Source organism: Rana temporaria, chromosome 5, assembly GCF_905171775.1.
Source record: "Rana temporaria chromosome 5, aRanTem1.1, whole genome shotgun sequence".
Lineage (NCBI taxonomy): Eukaryota > Metazoa > Chordata > Amphibia > Anura > Ranidae > Rana > Rana temporaria.
In genome coordinates this window covers 48,670,499-48,691,825 of record NC_053493.1, presented here as the reverse complement: position 1 = coordinate 48,691,825, position 21,327 = coordinate 48,670,499, and the positions used below count along the sequence as shown (strand labels likewise).

The 21,327-nt window shown below is 44.7% G+C and overlaps 1 protein-coding gene across 1 annotated transcript in view; it reads right to left on the bottom strand.

Annotated features, from left to right (window-relative positions):
- Window positions 1–3,947: 3,947 nt before the first annotated feature.
- Window positions 3,948–21,327, bottom strand: part of MSRB2 (methionine sulfoxide reductase B2) — a 32,444-nt gene continuing 15,064 nt past the window's right edge. The window contains exons 2-5 of the mRNA XM_040352512.1: window positions 12,986–13,086; window positions 8,852–8,928; window positions 7,114–7,261; window positions 3,948–4,418 (exon numbers count right to left, since the gene is read on the bottom strand). Of these exons, the coding sequence (XP_040208446.1) occupies window positions 4,320–4,418; window positions 7,114–7,261; window positions 8,852–8,928; window positions 12,986–13,086 (425 nt within the window). The 3' untranslated portion in view covers window positions 3,948–4,319. The remainder of the gene's footprint in view (window positions 4,419–7,113; window positions 7,262–8,851; window positions 8,929–12,985; window positions 13,087–21,327) is intronic.

The window sequence follows — 21,327 nt, the reverse complement described above, 5'->3', positions numbered from 1 at the left end:
AACACTGGTATCATCATGGCTCTAACAGTAAAAACAATGGGGCAGATCCACATACCTTTACACCTGCGCCGCGTATCAGAGATACGCTACGCTGCCGTAACTTTTCCGGCTTTGGTTTGAATCCTGAAAGCTTGCGCGCCGAAAGTTACGGCGGCGTAGTGTATCTCTTGGCGCGTAATTCAAATCGGCAGGTAGGGGGCGTGATTCATTTAAATGAAGCGCGTCCCCGCGCCGAATGAACTGCGCATGCGTCGTTCCAAAATTCCCCGCCATGCTTTGCGCGAAATGACGTCGCAACGGCGTCATTTTTTTAACTTAGACGTGACTTACGTCCATCCCTATTCACGGATGACTTACGCCAAAAAAAAAAAATTCAAATTTCGACGCAGGAACGACGGCCATACTTTAACATGGCAAGTCTATCTATACGCCGCAAAATAGCAGCTTTAACTATACTCCGGAAAAAGCCGACTAGAGACGACGTAAGATAATGCGACGGCCGCGCGTACGTTCGTGGATCGTTGGAAAAAGCTCATTTGCATACCCGACGCGGAAAACGACGCAAACTCCACCCAGCGGACGCCGAAGTATTGCATCTGCGATCCGAAGGCGTACGAAGCCGTACGCCTGTCGGATCGAACCCAGATGCCGTCGTATCTTGGTTTGAGGATTCAAACTAAAGATACGACGCGGGAAATTTAAAAGTACGCCGGCGTATCAGTAGATACGCCGGTGTACTTGCTCTGTGGATCTGGCCCAATGTGTGGAAGAATTAAATAAATTAGGAGCTGTGCATGTCCACGCCTCCTCGAGCAAATGAATCTGGCTTTCTGGTTTAAGCCCTAATTCACACCAGTGCCGCTTTGAAATGTTACGTCAGCATGATTTCAAAGCCACAGATCAGTGCAATTTTGATGTGTCATTTCATTGCTGCTTGCGACTTCATTTAACAGAAGTCAATGCAAGTTGTAATGAAATCGCAAAAAAAAAAGTGCAGGAACCTATTTCAAAGTCGCTGCGACTTGAGGTGCAACGATTTGAACGGTTCCATTGCGGGCAATGGGGTGCGACTTGACATGTGATTTTAAACTGTCAAATCGCAACCAAAAATCACACTCTTGTGAACCACGGCTAAGAGATCACATAGCTTGCATTTTAGCAACTCTCAAAAGAAAGACCGAACTGTTATAAAATATAAAATAAAAAGGTTTTGATTAGACCAAAGTACTTTTAAGAAACAAACTGCACCTTTGTGACCATGTCACATAATTATTTAGGTGTCCATATCGCCATTTCCCTTATACTGCCCCCCACCCACACTTACAAAAGCTGGGGATTTTCTACCTGCTCCTCACAAATTTGAATTCATTCACAGAGAATTGTGAATGAAAAAAACTACAATTCTCATCTGCCATTGCACAAGAGGGACTGGAGTTCTCAATGGAACGCAAGCGTGGTGACGTCACCACACATGTAGTCCATTGATACTTCCTTGAGCTCCTTAGCTGAAGGTCTATATCTCTGTACGGACCTCAGCTGATGGAAAAGTCTGCTGGGGCCAGCATTTTGCACCTGTGATCCATGCATGCAAAGCTTAGCAGGATCCAATGCAAAAAATAAATAAATAAAATAAATAATTGCCCATTTTTCAATTATAGGTAAATGTATTAATATTTTAACTTACCAGTATTTGTTTTTGCAAAACATTTCCTTTAATTTAGTCCACAGTGGTCTGTGACACCCAGGGCCCTCAGTGTTGGTTGGCCATATACAAAAGGTTTCCTTCTCTGCTTTACCGTCATCAATCAGGCTCCATTGCTGACACATCAGCTGATACCACCCTTTTCTGGTTGGCACAGAGGAAAAACCATCCTTGCCTCTTTATTAAAAAAATCTGTGATCAGGCTAAAGCCTGGTACACACGATCGGATTTCCACCGGACAAAGCCGTGGAATTTTGTGCAAAGAGCATTGACCGTGAACTGCAAAGAATTGTTTGCCAACATACACAAAACTATGTGTTTTTTCAGCTCTTTAGTGCCACCCTTTGGGCAACTTCTGCTAATGTTGTCTTATGGTTAGCATTGCTTTGGAGCATGCGTGTTTGTACTTTTTTTTTTTTCCCGACGGATAATCCGGCGATCGGATAATCCGACATCACACATTTTTTGCTGGAAAAAATTATGCTAATTTTTTGTTGGAAATTCCGACAACAATCGTACGATGGAGCATACAAACGGTCGGATTATCCGACAACATCCTACCGTCACACAATTCCCGTCGGAAAAGTCAGATCGTGTGTACGAGGCTTAAAGTGGATGTAAACCCACTCTCATCCTTTCTAAAGTACTGCCATGGGGCCAGATTCACAGTGGAGATAGGACGGCGTATCTGCTGATACGCCGTCGTATCTCTGTTTCTATCTATGCGACTGATTCATAGAATCAGTTACGCATAGATAGCCAGAAGATCCGACAGGTGTAATTGTTTTACACTGTCGGATCTTAGGATGGAATTACGCTACGCGCGTCGCCGTTCCAAAAAATGACGTCACGGCGCGCAATGCACGACGGGAGTTCGGAAACGGAGCATGCGCAGTAGGTCCGGCGCGGGAGCGCGCCTAATTTAAATGGCACACGCCCATTTAAATTGGCCTGCCTTGCGCCGGAGGCCGCCGGCGTAGGTTTTCATCGCAAGTGCTTGGAGAATCAGGCACTTGCGATGAAAAATTGCGGCGGTGTAACGTATCTACGATACGTTACGCCGCCTCTCTCCTATGTGAATCTGGCCCATGGTGCTGATCTATAAGGATATAGATGCCTCCTGCATGTATCCTCACCTGTCAAATGTCTCCCCTCTGTCTGTTATAAGAACTGATAAACTGCAGATTCTGTGGGTGGATCTGTTGTCTGGAGCTCTGTGGGTGGAGTCGTGATGTCAGTAGGCTCCCCACCCACCTCTACACTCCCCTTGTCAACATGCATTTTTTCCTGTGTATTCCTTACACTAAGTTCTGCTATGATCAGTAACATCCAGTCAAAATCCAGAAAAGTAACCACATGACTTCAGAAAAGGAGTGAGGGTGGGAATTAAAAAATAATGCCTGTCTCCAGGCTAGTGCATGAGATATGTAAATAACCTGTCATTCAAAGCAAGGGGGCGGAACGGACAAAAGTTTTCTCCTGTTTTTCACTGAAAAAAGAAAAGAGGATTGCTCAGAGCTGGAATAACTATTTGTGGCAAGACTGGGCACAGATGATAGGAAATCCTTTACTCCACACTGTGACAGCAATAAAAACAATAAAAAAAAATGGTGTTTAAGCCCTGGTTCACACTGGGTACGATTTCAAAAAGTAGTTCCTGTACTACTTTTTGCGATTTCGGGCCGCGATTTAGATTGAACCCTGCACAGATGTCTCTTAAATCGATTTTACCGCGATTTTGAATTCGCAGCAGTGTGAACCTAGCCTTACATCCACTTCAAGGCTGCAACAGGCAGAAAAAGCTAAAGATGCTGAGAAACCGACCAGAATATGTTTTTAGTGCTTTCACTATGAACATTGAGAATTAATTTATCCACAGTGCCAGCAGCTAAATAGGTCAGACAGGGCTTGTTTGAGGGCCCACATACACGGATGCATTTTAACGCATGGCTTGCAACATACAGGTGTCCAACTTCCCCATTATAAAAATTGTGTCTGTTCCCATCTCAGTGCTGCAGTGGATCTTGAAAAAAATATGTGTCTACTTTTTCCTGCATTTTAATGCATTGGGAGGTCCATAGAAGTCAATGGCAACACATCAAAACTCATGTAACATACATTTTGATGCATTGGTAATAGGTTCAACAAGCCTTGTCAGATTGTGACCTGTATGGTGACCCTTAACAAAGACATGTACTATATATTATCATTCGCATAAAGCACAAATCTACCACCCCCCCCCCCCCCCCCCCAGAATTATAGCCATTTTTTTTGTTTTCCTATGATAAAAATTATAATTTTACACACGAAACACAGCTAGGTCTACTCAACAAAAATGTAAGTAGCCAAGTGGTAAGTTCAAACCTGAGAGCAACCAATCAGAATACATTTTGTACTTATCTGACTGCTGTAACGTGCATTTTGATTTGTTAACTTAGTTTTCTACAATTTTCACTGTTTGGTGAATAAACCCAAAAACATTGGACAAAACAATAAAACGGATATGTACAAAAATTCAAGATCAGGTAGTCCAGTAAACCAGCAATGAAGACAAAAATGTTACAGACACACAAAATACATTTCTAAAAATAATTCTCTCAGCTGAGCTTCCGTTCATCTAGCTTGGCTTAAAACACAGTGCAACACTGTTAATACAGAATCTCTGACCCGTGGGGGCGGGGCCATCATCGAACACGTGACCAAGGTGGGCATCACACTGCGGAAAGAAAAGGAGAAATAAATAAATAATGTAATACAGAAACATGTTCTTTTCATACACAGCTAACAAGAATAATTCTAGCAGCTGCACAGACAGGCGGGTGACAGCCTTATTTACTGGTTCAGCTTTTGGCACTTCCCATGCCACACCATGCCTCCTTATTGGACGATAAATCATCATCCTCACTCTACTGTCCAATGAGGAGGCAGGTAACAGAGGAAGCTGCGAAGGTGAAGTAGGAAATAGTGGGGTCCCCTGCCTGGCTATGTGCAAATCACTGGCTGAACAGAGTTACAATTTCTTTGGCAGATAAAACAGTGGGCCAGATTCACAGATGAAATACGCCGGCGTATCTACTGATACTCCGGCGTATTTTCAAATTTGCCGCGTCGTATCTTTAGTTTGAATCCTCAAACCAAGATACGACGGCTTCTGGCTTCGATCCGACAGGCGTACGGCTTCGTACGCCTTCGGATCGTAGGTGTAATACTTTGGCGCCTGCTGGGTGGAGTTTGCGTCATTTTCCGCGTCGGGTATGCTAATTAGCTGTTTACGGCGATCCACGAAGGTACGCGCGTTTGTCGCATTCTCTTACGTCGTCGCTAGTCGGTTTTTACCGGCATATAGTTATGGCTGCTATTTCATGGCTTATATTTAGACTTGCCATGTTAAAGTATGGCCGTCGTTCCCGCGTCGAATTTTTAATTTTGTTTTTTTTGCGTAAGTTGTCCATGAATAGGAAAGGATGTAACGCACGTCGGCGTTCAAAAAATGACATCAGTACGACGTCATTTCGCGCAAAGCACGGCGGAAAATTTCAAAACGGAGCATGCGCAGTACGTTCGGCGCGGGAACGCGCCTAATTTAAATGATACACGCCCCATTTGAATTAGGCGGGCTTGCGCCGGACGGATTTACGCTACGTGGCCGCAAGTTTACAGGCAAGTGTTTTGTGAATCAAGCACTTGCCCGTAAAACTTGCGGGGGTGTAACGTAAATGTGATACGTTACGCCGCCGCGGATTTACGCAATTCTACCTGAATCTGGCCCAGTATGTTTATATAGCTGTACAACGAGGGCATGTGTGTTCGTGGCCGAATACAATAAAGAAAAAAAAAGTAAAGAAAGGAAGGAAAGAAGAAAAGAAAGGGGAAAGGAAAGGGAAAAGGGAAAGGAAAAAGGGGAAAAGAAAAAGGGGAAAAGAAAAAAAGAGGAAAAGAAAAGGGGGGAAAGACAGGGAAAAGAGAAGGGAGAAGGAAAAGGGGGATTTAGAAGGAAAAGGAAAGGGGTAAGGAAAATGTAAAGGAAAGGGGGAAATAAAGGGAAAGGAAAATGAAATGGAGAAGGAAAAGGAGAAGGAGAAGGGAAAGAAAAAAGGATAGGGAGAAGAAAAGGGAAAGAAAACGTAAAAAGGGAAGGGGAAAAGAGAGGGAAAGGGGAAGGGGGAAGGAAAAAGAAAGGGGAAAATAAAGGGGGGGGGGCAGAAAAGGAGAAGGAAATGAAAGGGGAAGGGGGAAGGAAAAGGAAAGGAAATGGAGAAGGAAAATGAAATGGAGAAGGAAAATGAGAAGGGAAAGGAAAAGGGAAAAGGGAGAAGAAAAAGCAAGAGAAGGAAAGGAAAAGAAAATGTAAAAAGGGAAAGGAAAGGGAAAGGAAATGGAGAAGGAAAATGAAATGGAGAAGGAAAAGGAGAAGGGTAAGGAAAAAGGGAAAGGAAAAAGGACAGGGAAAGGGAAAAGGGAGAAGAAAAAGCAAGAGAGAAGGAAAGGAAAATAAAATGTAAAAAGGGAAAGGAAAAATGGGAAAAGAAAGGGAAAAGGGAAGGGAGAAGGAAAAGGAAAGGGGAAAATAAAGGGGGGGGGGGCAGAAAAGGGAAAGGGGGAAGGAAAAGGAGAGGGAAAGGGTGGAAAAAAAGGAAAGGGAAAGGAAATGGAGAAGGAAAATTAAATGGAGAAGGAAAAGGAGAAGGGAAAAAGGGAAAGGAAAATGGACAGGGAAAAGGGAGAAGAAAAAGAAGGAAAGGGAAAGAAAATGTAAAAAGGGAAAGGAAAATGGGAAAAGAAAGGGAAAAGGGAAGGGAGAAGGAAAAAGAAAGGGGGACAGAAAAGGAGAAGAAAATGGAAAAGAAAAGGGAAAGGGGGAAAGAAAAGGAAAGGGAAAAGGATAGGGGGAAGAAAAAGGGAGAAGGGAATGGAAAGCAATAAAAATGGGAAAGGAATGGAAAAGGGGAAAAGAAAGATATATCATTTTATATATCAGTGGCGGCACGACCATGGAGGGCGAACGGATGCCACTATCCCTATCCATGCGCCGAGCCCCCTAATCTACAAATCAGGGCACCAGACTATGGATTTCAATGCGGGGTGGTTGTTTTATTGAAGCACCTGATTAGAGCCAGAGGCTCTAATAGGCTTCAAAAAAGGGTGGGCTCGGGTAAGTGCCGGGTAGGTTTGTTTACCGTCCCCCCAAAAGAAGTGCCGGGTAGGTTTGTTTACCATCCCCCCAAAAGAAGAACCCACCAGACGCCACTGGTATATAGTTTGTTATCATGTCATCCGAAATAAAAGAAAATAAGAAAAAAAAAATTCCAAAATACTCTCCTCCTATCTACTGTGAGGAAGCGATCTCCAGAGTCAATGAGCCCTTAGTGATAGACTAAACACTTTAAAAATCGCTTGCCAATGCACTTCACCTCTTTGCAAATGACTTCGGTTCCCATGCTCCCCAAAGAGTTATCAGGACGTCTTAGTACATTGGAATTGCTTTCATCCTCCCCATCAGTTCCGTGTGCTTCATAAAAGGATGGCCAGCCAGTTCCAGAATTATACTTCTTATCCGAACTGAAATTTAGAGAGCAAAACAGAAATATTGCTATTACTTTGACATCTGAAGTAATGAAAACCATTGAAGAGTATCTATGGCCCTTTAATATAATTTTTTTATGTTAAAAAGAAAACTTAAAGTGGTTGTAAAGGTTAGTTAATTTTTTTTTTTTAAATAACAAACATGTTTAAAAAACTACCAAAAAAGAAAATAATTGAATAGTGTTTTCTGTTTGTGGTGCTCTGATACAATGTAGTTCTTTATGCAAAAGAGAGTCGAGGAAGTGCCTAAACACAGAACCACTAGAGGGCGCACTCACAGATCAGCATATGAAATGTGGTCATGAAAATACAGCATAACAATAAATAAGATGGGACTCATGTTAAAAGTGGATTGCAGATAGAGACTTGGGGCCAGATTCTTGTAGATCGCCGCATCTTTGCGGTGGCGTAACGTATCTCATTTACGTTACGCCGCCGCAAGTTTTACGGTTAAGTGCTTGATTCAAAAAGCACTTGCCTGTAAAGTTGCGGCGGCGTAACGTAAATCCTCCGGCGCAAGCCCGCCTAATTCAAATGATCCGGGTAGGGGGCGTGGATCATTTAAATTAGGCACATTCCCGCGCCAAACGTACTGCGCATGCGCCGTCCCTAAAATTTACCGACGTGCATTGCGCTAAATGACGTCGCAAGGACGTCATTGGTTTCGACGTTAACGTAAATGGCGCAAACGACGTAAATTTTTAAATTTCGACGCGGGAACGACGGCCATTCTTAACATTGGCTGCGCCTCATATAGCAGGGGCAACTTTACGCGTCGCAAATCTTACGTAAACGTTGTAACTTCACTGCGTCGGTAATGCGTATGTTCGGCAATTTGCGTATTTTGCTATTTTGCATACTTGATTGTGAAAACGACGTCGGCGACACTTAGCGGCGGAAAAAAATTGCATTTAAGATCCGACAGCGTAAGAGCCTTACGCCTGTCGGATCTAATGGTTATCTATGCGTAACTGATTCTAAGAATCAGACGCATAGATACGACGGCCAGGATTAGGACTTACGACGGTGTACATTGCGTTGCGCCGTCGTAAGCCCTTTCAGAATCTGGGCCTTGGTATATATGGTAATTATGTCTATAAAGAAACGGTAATGATGTCACCTCCCTGTGTATGCATTGTGTACAGAGTGTCAAAGGGCTACCGCATGAACCTTGAACCTTTAATTTCCGATATTATCAAGAGTTTGTTATATCAGGGATGTCATTTATCTTTTTATATATATACACACACGGTATCTAACAAAAGTAAGTAAACCCCTCACATTTTTGTAAATATTTTATTCTATCTTTTCATGTGACAACACTGAGGAAATGACACTTTACTACAATGTAAAGTAGTGAGTGGACATCTTGTATACCAGTGTAAATTTGCTGTCCCCTCAAAATAACTCAACACACGGCCATTAATGACTAAACCGCTGGCAACAAAAGTGAGTACACCCCTAAGTGAAAATGTCCAATGTTTGTTATATCAGGGATGTCATTTATCTTCATTTTGTTATCACTTTCCAAATAACGGGGGACTCCAGGAAATGATGGGGTCTTACCTGAAGAGTGGAGCTTTGCAGCACACGCAGTGATACACGCCATCTTCTGTGCTGTTCAGATGGATGCCGCTGAAAGGCTAAACACAAATATACACTGCTGTCATACTGAGCATAGTGCGTCCGCTTCTAAATCTCTACAATAATAACTAATAAACTTATATTTCAAACGGAGCTCGAGGCAAACAGCTAAATACATGCATGGAATACATATAAGGGAGCCGTTTTACCTGGCAAAGACTTTGGATTTCTGTCCATTCAGTTCTGAGATTTACACAGCTCTGCCACACAGCACTGCTCTATCTGGTGTTCTGTCAAAAGAGCCAACTTGTCAAAATATCCAATTACGTCACTTCCGGTTTCTCTCCAGCAGTAGTAATTGCAGATTCCGACGACTTACCACTTTTCACTGAACACCGGCAGCGTACACACTACAGTAGACAATATAATGAGTGTTGTTAGTCTGCCCGCTAGTAACCAACAACATGGCCTCCAGGGCGGCAATATTTTTTTTTACTGCTTAGCCTTTGTTCTATCAAAAGAGTGAACTTGTCATGTACCCTAGTGCAGTGGTCATCAACCCTGTCCTGCAGGGCCCACTAACAGGTCAGGTTTTATGTATAAGGCTGGGTTCACACTACTACACTACTTTCATCCTACTTTGCTCTGTGTTCAATGTTTCCCTATGAGAGCGTCTTGTAGCGTCCTACACAAGTCGGTCCGACTTTGAAAATGCTCCCTGTACTACTTTTGGTCCTACATTGATCCTACTTCAGGCCCATTGAATATCATTGAAGTCGGACCAAAGTAGTATCCTGTTCATGAAAGTAGGATGGATGTAGGACCAATGTAGGATAAATGTAGGACCAATGTAGCAGAGCAAAGTAGGATGAAAGTAGTGTAGTAGTGTGAACCCAGCCTTACCTTGGGGAGATGCAGTCAAGAATACTGCAATCACTGAGGAGCAAATTATATCAGCTGTGATGTATTTCAGTTATCTTGCAAACCTGGCCTGTTAGTGGGCCCTGAGGACAGGGTTGATGACCACTGCCCTAGTGCAGTGTTTCTCAACTCCAGTCCTCAAGGCACCCCAACAGGTCATGTTTTCAGGATTTCCATTATTTTGCACAAGTGGTTTGATCAGTTTCACTGCCTTAGTAATTACCACTGCCGTGTCATCTGAGGGAAATTCTGAAAACATGACCTGTTGGGGCGCCTTGAGGACTGGAGTTGAGAAACGCTGCCCTAGTGTATACGCTGCTGGTGTTCTGTGAAAAGAGGCAAGCCGTTGAAATCTGCAATTACTATTGCTGGAGGGAAACCAGAATTGGAGTAATTGGAGATTTTGACAAGTTGGCTCTTTTGACATGTAGGCCTCCTTCGGTCTAATAAGAGCCTCCAGGGCCAGACATAGCTGACATCCTTCTGTATATGGTGGGTTGCAAGGCATAGTGGGTGCAGTGCAAGGTATATTGGGCGCCAGACACTTCTTGAATGCAAAAGAGATGTTATTTCTCTTAACAAAACTTTGGGAAAGAGGGTTAGGGCCAGGACACCCTTAAAGGGTCACTAAAGAAATTTTTTTTTTTGCTGAAATGACTGTTTACAGGGTATAGAGACATAATAGTTAACTGATTCCTTTTAAAAATGATTAAAATAGATAAAAACCAATCATATAATGTACCTGCAGTTTAGTTCCGTGTTTGCTGTTGTTTCCTGGTTCTCTGATGTACAGAGACAAAGAGCCAATAGAGGGCAGTGATGCTTTGTAAAAATAAACTGGATTGGTGCTGACACACAGTAATCACACCTCCTTAATTAGTCACCACAGTGAGAAATCTCCCAGTACTGTGGTGATCAGGAAACAGACAACCGGGAAGTGTCCAGAACAGAGAGGAATTACAGCAACATCAAAACAAAAACGAACAATGAGGACATGAAACCAGGACTGCAGTAAGGTAAAGGAAGCTATTTAGCGGAAAAAAAAATTCCTTTAGTGACCCTTTAAGTAGTTGTAATGTTAATTGTCAGACTCCGAGACTTCAACAGGAGGACATCCATGCAGGGAAAGGCACCCAGCAAGACACCATATCTGCATGTGTAGGAATGCTGTCTCCTATGGCAACAGTCTTTAACAGTTTCTAACACAAGTTTTAACAGTTCCTTATCTTCCACTACAATCACTTCTTGTAGTTCTTCAGCCCACTGAGCTCCCAGTCTCTCCTACTAGACTAGATGATTCTCTGCCACTGAATCCCTTGAGCTCCTCCAATCTTCACTGTAGTATCTTCCTCAAGCGTCACCCCCACGTCCCTGCTGGGTCCCTAGCTTGGCACTCCAGATACTTCTCAAGCTTCACCCCACTGGCCTGCTCGGTCCCTGACTTGATACACAAGACTGCTCTGCAGGTATCACCTCCACTGGCCGGGTCCCTGTCTTGATACCCGCTGAAGTTTCCCAATTCTTTACTGTCTCTAGTTGGTGAGAATACTACTTCGGTACTGGCTTCAGCTACTCACTGTTGTACCTGGTAATAAGGTGGTTGGCCCCTTAGTGGCTACAGCTTCCACTCTACCTCCAACTATAACAGGTTCTCCGGGCGGCACTTCTGGTTGGACTGCAAGCCGCAGTCCCAAACCTGTGCTGCTCTCTTGCTTCTGGATAGGCCCTCAGACAGACTAGCAGCCAGATGTGCCTGGGATAGGCCCAATTTCCGGCCTAGCAGCCCGGGCAATACAACACACATCTACACAGACAGCCGCCCAGGTGGCACAAAACCCCAAGCACCTGACTCGACCCAAATATATAGGTTCTCCCAGCAGGCAAAGGAATTCAAGAAAAACCCTGCCCATTGGCTTAGACACCCCATATACCCATAATCTGACCTTGCATCTAATGCCACCAGGTACCCGGCCACCTGGCGGCAGAAGAGAAAAGTACAGCAATGCCAGACTTAGGGAAGAATAAATTGTTCCCTAACAATTAGCCAAGGTAGTTACTCCTGGCAGGTACATTTAGGAGCAACCCTGCCTAACTCCAGGCAAGGCAGTAGACCTGATTTTTCTTGCATGCCGTTCAGTTACACTTACAGGACTTGTTCCTCCCCCAGGCTGTGACTGGACAGTGAAAGGAGAAGCCCGATTAGCTTATTTCTTTGTTCTCTCCACCTATCAGCAAGCTTCTTTCACTGCTAACACAACTGACCAGCTCCTTGCCCTGCTTCTCCCTGCCCTGGTCTAGGCTTTGCTGTACGGGGACCAAAGAGGCTGATACTGAATCAGGACTCTTATATCAAAGCAAATTTTCCCATAAGAAATAATGGAAAATCAAATGATTCGTTCCCCAACCATTTATTTATAAGTCCTTCAGCTTATAGTCCATATAAAAAAGATTATACCATAGCAATGTGACCAGGTTGTGTAACCATAAAATGTCCATCCACAAAGAAAACCTTCACAAGAGGATTAGAAGCAAAATCCAGCAGGAGCTCCAGAGTATAAAAGAGAAGAGGGGCGCCTCTAAGTGTAGAAATATGGTTACATTTAATGAAGGTACAACATTTAGCAACTCACATGGTTGATGATTAAAACAGGCACATCTAAGTATGCAGGCATGTGGGGTAAAGCTGTCCACATAGACCATCCTCCGCACTGCCGGCTCTCACCGCTGTCAGTCTGCAATTGTGACGGGGAAGACTACCCTGCAGTAAAGCGATCTGAAAGCAAGGCTTGAACCGCCCATGGAGCGCAGCCTGGAAGGGACAATGGAGATGAGAAGGATGGTTTATGTGGGCAGCTTTACCCCAGATCCCTGCATACTTAGATGTCCCTCTTTTAATCATCAACCATGTGAGTTGCCAAATGTTGTACCTTCATTAAATGTAACCATATTGCTACACTTCTATTTCATACTCAGTTGTGACATGAAGTTACTCTTATATCAAGACATCGCTTGTATATCAAGTCAAAATGTATTTAAAAATTTAGCTGGTCTTGCAAGACGCTCTCAAACCAAGGTTTTACCTTTTTTACCTTTCACTTTAAAAGTCCAATTGTAAGCAAGCTCATGTGGTCACTATGATTGGCTGTGCCTAATATAAGTACATTTTTATTAATACATTTTTTTTAGCCTACTCACCAGCTCGGTCCCCTTCTCTCTGGTCACATAGTACTCCTCCGGAGTCAGTTTCTCTTGCCAGTCAGTAGAAACAATGGCCTCGTCGTACCTTGTAAGGGATCCTGTGCCAAAGAAATTAGTATAAACTTTTTATTAGCTGTGCAAACCACCAGCCGGTATGAATCCAGACAAAAACAAACATATACACTACATATGTCTTCACTTTTTAATACATATCTGCACTGAGAGAACAGTGGTGGCCATGGGCGTCCGCTCCATAGGGCAAAGGGGCGCAATTGACCCCCCCTGGAAAATCGAGAAGGTGTTGAAGAGTCTCGTGGCTGTGGGCTGTCTGAGCGGTCCCGGGTCGGATGTCACACAGACACAGCAAGCAGAGTGAAGCCGCCTCCCCCTCCAGTGTTTTTTTGTGTACACAGGGGGAGGGAACCTGCTGTGCCCATGCCGTGCTGATGGCTGATCTGAGGTACTGAATGGGATGGGGGAGGGGGGGTCCGTCTGTGCTGAAGGGGGGGTTTGTGCTGAATGGGGGTCCATCTGTGCTGAAGAGGGGTCTGTGCTGAATGGGGGGGATGTGCTGAAGGGGGGTCCATATGTGCTGAATGGAGGGGTTTGTGCAGAATGGGGGATCTGTGCTGAAGGGGTGGTCTGTGCTGAAGGGGGGTCTGTACATTCTCTAGGCTATATTTATATGGGAATGGAGTGAAGCTGAATTATCTCAAGAGCAATTTCACACTGCCAGCTGGCTGCGTTATCGGTAAAGCGCTGCTTTACCATTGTTTTAGCTGTGCTATTTGGCCGCTAGCAGGGTGCTTTTAACCCCTGCTAGCGTTTGAAGAAAGGGTTAAATGGGACTGTGTATTGCCACTGCGGAAGCGCCCCCCCCCCCCGAAACAATTTCAGCGGACGCCCATGGTGGTGGCTACTAGTGATAACCTTGGGTTTGGTGTGAACCTTGAAATTAGCGGTCATTGCAGAGCCAATGAGCTGCGGGTGGGAGATTCCCCGCTCCAAGTGGCAACATTAGTCTAATAATGTCACGACCATCCCTGCCCCTCTGTATAGTGGGAATTCTCCTACTCACAGCTCATTGGCTCTTCAATGACAGCTAATGAGTGGGTTCGGACTGAACTCAAGCTCATCACTAGTGGCAATCAATGCTGCCCCCTCTTCAAAAAGTCTAGTGCTAGTACCTGATTTCTAGGGAAATAAAGTAAAACCTCCTGATATGACATTGTTTTTCTATACCAGTGACTCAGAAAGTATTAAAGGCACTGCATAGTCTTAAATAGACCTTCTGCAATAAATGTTATTGGTCATTGTAGGCCCCATTCTCTTGTTAAAAAAAATGTGGCTAAGTACTACTTCTTCCTCCTTCTTACGGCATTGCCAGTCTGTTCCTTGTTGGATGACAGCCAGCATCATATAACACAATTCCTGGGAGCCCAGGCTGTCATGTACCCGCCCCCTGGGGGTGTTTCATCACAGCCTGGGCTTACAGTACTCCTGATCTAAGCAGCGCTCACAAATTATTACTTGAGTACCTCTCAGTCTAGGACAGAGGTTCTCAACCCTCCTAGTGCCGTGACCCCTTGATAAAATTTCCCAAGTTGTGGGGACCCTTAACCATAAAAATAATTTTCGTGTGCGTTGTCAGCACCCGAGGCAAGCCAAGTAATTGGTGCCCCAAACCCAGACATTTAGCGCTCCCTGAGTCCCTTCCACACGTACAGTATTAAACCCCTTATGGTACATTTTAAGATGTATCACTCTCTCTTTCTTCTCCTTTTTTTCCTCTTTTATCTTTCCCCATCCCAAGTTCTTGTTTTTTCCCCGCTTATCTCTAGCTGCCTTTCTTGTTCTTTCTCTTATTCTTTCTCTCCCTTTTTTCTTTGTTCCTCCCCCTCTTTTCTTCTCCCTTCAATGTATTCTCTATTTTTATTCCTTCTCTTACTCCTTGGTGGGGAGTTCTGATCAACCAACTTAGGTGCTCTTGATGAAGGTGATCTGATCTCTGTAGTGGGGGGACTTTTAATGGCAACTCTAATCACAGGTAGTCTTACTCGCTGTGTCTCCGGCTTCACTGTGTCTCACACTTTATGGTGTCTTTTAGTAGTGACACCTATGCCGAAATCAGGAGATGGGGTCTCCTTCAGCCCCTCCCACTTCACATCCCTCATCGGTCAGCTGACCTTTAGTCTTTGCCCCCAGCCATGCCATGAACTGAATGGGCATATGCGAAGAGGCTGAGTGGGCGGTCGCGGGCTCCAGGAACAGCCCTGTTGGGCGGCCGCGAAAAAGGCTGGGAGAGTGGTGCAGGGTCCAGGAACAGACCAGGATTCGGTGACCCCTGGCAAATCTCCATTCGACCCCCGAGGGGGTCCAGACCCCCAGGTTGAGAACCAATGGTCTAGGAGGAAGGACTGGCCACTGACACCACTGAGGAAGAACAGAAAGGACTGCTGATGGCATATGACTGGCCGGAAGACAAAAGGAAAAGGTATGTATGCTTTGGGTTGGTGTTGGCTGGGGCTTTACCAGCAAGGCTAAAAGTATTTTTAGGAGACGTTGTCTTTTCTCCAATGTAATGAGGAACTGAATTCTGGAAGCTCAAGCCAAAGGGGAAAGAACCATTCACCAAAATTGCCTGTGGTCTCCCTCTAGCTGATCTTTTTACAATTACTGACTTACCATGCTTTGTTCTGCACTGTGTCCCTGTGTGGGGGCGGCCATCTTGGTAGAGGCTGGGCTTTGCTTCCTCGTGTCAGAGCCTCCAGCAAGGAGAACAAGGAGCAGAACAATAGTGATATCACCAGACCTCACTCCAAATCTCCTGATACCAGGGTGGATTTGATTTAAATCACAATTTAAATCATGATTTAACCACTTCAATCATCATTGAAAAAAATTATAAAAATTTCATTTGGGTACAGTGTTGCACGACCGCGCAATTGTCATTCAAAATGTTACAGCGCTGAAAACTGAAAATTGGCCAGGGCAGGAAGGGGGTGAAAATGCTCTGTATTGAAGTGGTTAAAAGCCAAAATGACTTTTTATTTATTTATTTTTGCTTTTAAAGGTAAATGTGAGGCCCCGTACACACAACCGAACATGTCTGCTGAAACTGGTCCGTCTGTACGTCCGACCGGACAATTTTTTGGTGGATCGGACAGGTTTCCAGCAGACAAGTGTTTCTTAGCATGCTAAGAAACATGTCCGCTGGAAGCCTATCCGTCGGACATGTTCGGTCGTCTGTACAGACTCACTGGACATGTCCGCTCGGCCAAAAGCCCTCGCATGGGTCAAAGTGATTTGACGCATGCGTGGAAGCATTGACCTTCCAGGGCCGCGCACGTCGCCGCGTCATCTTTGCGGCGACGGCGCGGCCACGTCACCGCGTATCGCGTCCGCGCGGATACCGTTTGATGGTGTGTACAACCATCAGACAGAAATCTCCGAGCGGACATGTCCGATGAAAACGGTCCGCGGACCGTTTTCATCGGACATGTCCCCTCGTGTGTACGGGGCCTGAGAACTGAGATCTTTTTGATCTCTAAAAAAAGAGGACGTGTCATGCTTTTTTCTATTACAAGGGATGTTTACATTCCTTGTAATAGGAATAAAAGTGATAAAAAGTGATAAAAAATAAATAAAAAATTAAAGGGACAGTGTAAAATTAAAAAGTCAAATAAATATGAAAAAAAAAGGTAAAACGTTTAAAGCGCCCCGTCCCTTCACACACAGTAGCGAACGTATACATAAGTCGCGCCCGCATATGTAAAGTGTGTTAAAATCACACGTGAGGTATCCCCGCGATCCTTACAGCGAGAGAAATAATTCTAGCGCTAGAACTCCTCTATAACTCTAAACAGGTAACATGTAAAAAAATGTAAAGCATCGCCTATGGAGATTTTTAAGTACTGTAGTTTGTTGCCATTCCACGAGTGTGCGAAATTTTAAAGCATGACATGTTAGGTATCTATTTACTCGGTGTATCATCATCTTTCACATTATACAAAAACACTGTATAATGCTTACTGATTTTTTTGTTTTAAGTGTATTTTTTCCAAACAAATTACGTGACATAAAATATTGCAATGACCACCATTTTATTCTGTAGGGTCTCTGTTAAAAAAAATTATATATATATATATATATATATATATATAGGGCCAGATTCAGGTAGCTCGGCGTATCGTTGAGCGGGCGTAGCGCATCTCATATGCGCTACGCCGACGTAACTCTGAGAGGCAAGAGCAGTATTCACAAAGCACTTGCTCCTTAAGTTACGGCGGCGTAGCGTAAATGGGCCGGCGTAAGCCCGCCTAATTCAAATTTGGAAGGTAGTGGGCGTGTTGTATTAAAATTAACCGTGACCCCATGTAAATGAATGGCCGAACGAACGGCGCATGCACGCGCATGCTCAGAATCACATCACATATACTCCCTAAGAAACGACGGCTCAACGCGTATGACATGAACGTAACCTACGCCCAGCCCCATTCACGTACGACTTACGCAAACTACGTCAAATTCGACGGCTGTTCCGACGTCCATACCCTAACATGAGTTACCCCCTTTATGAGGGATAACTATACGCCGGACGTACGCCTTACGTAAACGGCGTAGCTTACTGCGACATGCGCAAGTACGTTCGTGAATCGGCGTATCTAGGTCATTTACATATTTGACCCGTAAATCAATGGAAGCGCCCCTAGCGGCCAGCGTAAATATGCACCCAAGATACGACGGCGTAGGAGACTTACGTCGGTCGGATGGAGCCAGAATTCAGGCTTATCTGGTTTCAAGAATAAGGCACATAGATACAACGGCGCATCCTAGAACTTACTCGGCGTATCAACAGATATACGTCGGCGTAAGTTCTCTCTGAATCTGGCCCATAATGTTTACAAGTTCTAAGTAATTTCTAGCAAAAATACAGATTTTTACTTGTAAACAACAAATGTTAGAAAAAAAAACGCCTGGTCTTAAAGTGGTTACACCCAGCTGCCATGCCTCCTATTCTGCAGTGCAGGAAGTCATTTCAGGTCAGGTCAGCACTCCCTAGCTGCATGTCTGAACATTGTCAGGAGGAGTTAGATAACATTATCAGAGAACGACAGCCAACAGCTAATGACTTACATTATAGATGGTTATGAAATAGGGAACTTCATGTTTATGTAACCAGATACAGACACAACATAGCATCTCTCAGAAGTACAGACACGTCTGAAGAACCGAAACAAGCCATCTATAATATTCACAAACAAAAAATATATACGGCCTGCCATTTCTCCTGAAAATGCTAATTGTATGGCTGCCAGGTCTTGTTTACATGGTACAGTGTGTTGGAACACCATGGCTTCCCATGGCCTCCGCTCCTATCAGTTGTCACTGTTGTACAAAGCAGTTTGTGGGTGTTTTAGGCCTCGTACACACGACCGAACATGTCTGCTGAAACTGGTCCGCGGACCAGTTTCCGCGGACATGTTCGGTCGTCTGTAGGACTCACCGGACATGTCCGCTCGGCCGAAAGCCCTCGCATGCATCGAAGTGATTCGACGCATGCGTGGAAGCATTGACCTTCCAGGGTCACGCACGTCACCGCATCATCGTCGCGGCGACGGCGCGGCCACGTCACCGCGTTCGCTGTCTGCGGGAATTTTCGTCTGATGGTGTGTACAGCCATCAGACCAAAATCCGCCAGCGGACATGTCCGATGAAAACGGTCCGCGGACCGTTTTCATCGGACATGTCCCGTCATGTGTACGAGGCCTCAGAGGTGCAAAAAATACCCAATAATCACCCTTCTCTTGCTCCTAGCCTCCTCCAGATTTCTTTGTTTTGCTGCTGTGATCTGACTTCCTCTTAGAGGGTGGCTACGTTTCTTCCGATGTTTTTTCACCTTAATGCATAGGATGCATTAAGGTGAAAAAACAGGAAGGTTTACAACCCCTTTAAGCAAAACAAGCTTGACAATACATAAGATTCAAATTTGGCCATTCCCTGCTGCACCAGACAGATTTCGATCCTTGTAGGGCTGCCTTTAGTGCATTGAGCTACTATTTAAAATGAATGATACCGCAATGCATCAACACATGGAATGTGCGTTGCTGTGCATTGTGCTAACGCACGTAATAATGCACGTGTTCCCACAACGGATAAATGTAAATTTGCCCTAAAGCCTCATACACACGATCAGTCCATCCAATGAGAACAGTCTGAAGGACCGTTGTCATCGGTTAACCGATGAGGCTGACTGATGGTCCGTCGCGCCTACACACCATCGGATAAATAACTGATTGTGTCAGAACGCAGTGACTTAAAACACAACAACGTGCTGAAAAAATGAAGTTCAATGCTTCCAAGCATGCGTCGACTTGATTCTGAGCATGCGTGGATTTTTAACCCATGGTCGTGCCTACTAACGATCGGTTTTTGACCTATCGGTTAGGAATCCATCGGTTAAATTTAAAGCAAGTTGGCTTTTTTTTAACCGATGGTTAAAAAACCTATGGGGCCCACACACGATCGGTTTTGACCGATGAAAACGGTCCATCAGAGCGTTGTCCTCTGGTGAACCGATCATGTGTACGAGGCCTAAGAGTGACCATGACTGCACAGTCTGGCGTATTTGAGATATATATAGCTTTGCTGTACAGGCTGTTCTTATCATGTGAATGGAACGTACCCACAACTCAGATTAGAGATGTGATCAGACGACGCCCAAGCTCATCCCTAGTCAAAAAGATCCTAACTCACTTCTGGAGAGACTAGTCAGCCCTGCCAGGTGAACTGTAGGTTGAGGTTTACTAGATTGGCAGCGGAGTAGCCTTAATCACTACACAGATATACGTGAATGTATGTTGGCCACAATCCGGTGTCTGTAGCAGACATTTTACCTTTTTACCCCAGAGGAAATGTCTTTTCAGGTCTTGAAGAATGCTTAATAAAACCAGTTTCTTCGGGTGCAATGGGAAAAATAGTGGTTGTTGGTTAGTAGGAAGAATGCAATTCTCGTTCATACATGCAACAGCCCTCTGAAAAGGCAATATTGTTACCACCTGTGTCATGGTGTCACCATGCCACACCACCATGCTGCAACTGCATGCATTTGGGCATGTTCTGAGGCTCTTCTGAACCTTCAGGCTGAGCCCACCAGGAAGATGTCATCTGTGATGGGCCACATATGTGTGACAAAGGCATTCTCCACCACACATATACAAGGGGCATGTATACGTTAGTTTGCATTAGGGGGAATGCCTCGGCTCCAGATGATTGGCCCATTAAAGGTGTAGCACCCGCCTAGTTAGGCTTCTGCTATAATCACAGGAGCAGTGATTGTTTGGTTTTGTATGCTCAGAGCTTCACAGATTGAGAGTTTGGTTACTTCCCCCTGCCTTTAGGGAATTACTCACTACCTCTGATGGAAGTCTATTCCAAGCGTCAACTACCCTTTAAGTATAATTTCTAAGATTATTCCTGTGCAGACAGGAAGGCATTTAAAGGCACATAAAACTGTGTATATCTCATAATTTGCTAAGATAATTTCTCCGCCACACATATACAAGGAGCATTTATACGTTGGTTTGCATGGCAAGGAATGCCTCGGCTCTAGATGATTGGCCCATTACAGGTGTAACATCCTCCTAGTTAGGCTCCTAGTTAGGCAATTACAGGCTTCTGCTGTATCCACAAGAGCGGCGATTGTTTGGTTTTGTCTGCTCAGAGCTTCACGGATTGAGAGTTTGATTATTTGCCCCTGCCTCTAGAAGAAGTTTCTAGAGATTAGGGTGAGAAGATTCAAATGTCCAGTGTGAATATTCAGTAGGGTCTAACTAGGCTTTTTTTAAAGGGACACTAAAGGTTCCCTTCTAAAAAAATAAAAATAACAAACATGTTATATTTACCTCCACTGTGCAGCTCGTTTTGCACACAGTGACCCCGATCCTGGTCTTGTTGGATCCATTGGCGGCTGTCTCGGCTCCTCCCCGAAAGAACTAAAACCCTTCATAGGAGCTCTCTCCCATGGGGGTTAGTTCTTGCGGGCGCACTCCCGTGATACAGCCGGCGGCTATAGCGCACTGCGTCATTGGATGTGATTGACAGCAGCGCAAGCCAATGGTTGCGCTGCTATCAATCCATCCAGTCTAGCCAATCAACGGCCAGACTGAGTGGAGAAGAGGACGTCGAGGGCGAGCGCAGCAGGTGAACGGGCTCAGGTAAGTAAAACGGGGGGCTGGGGGGGCTGTCATTGCCAGGGTTTTTTTCATCTTAAAAGCAGTGTTCCAGCCACGATTTTCTTTTTAAAGTCAGCAGCTACAAACACTGTAGCTGCTGACTTT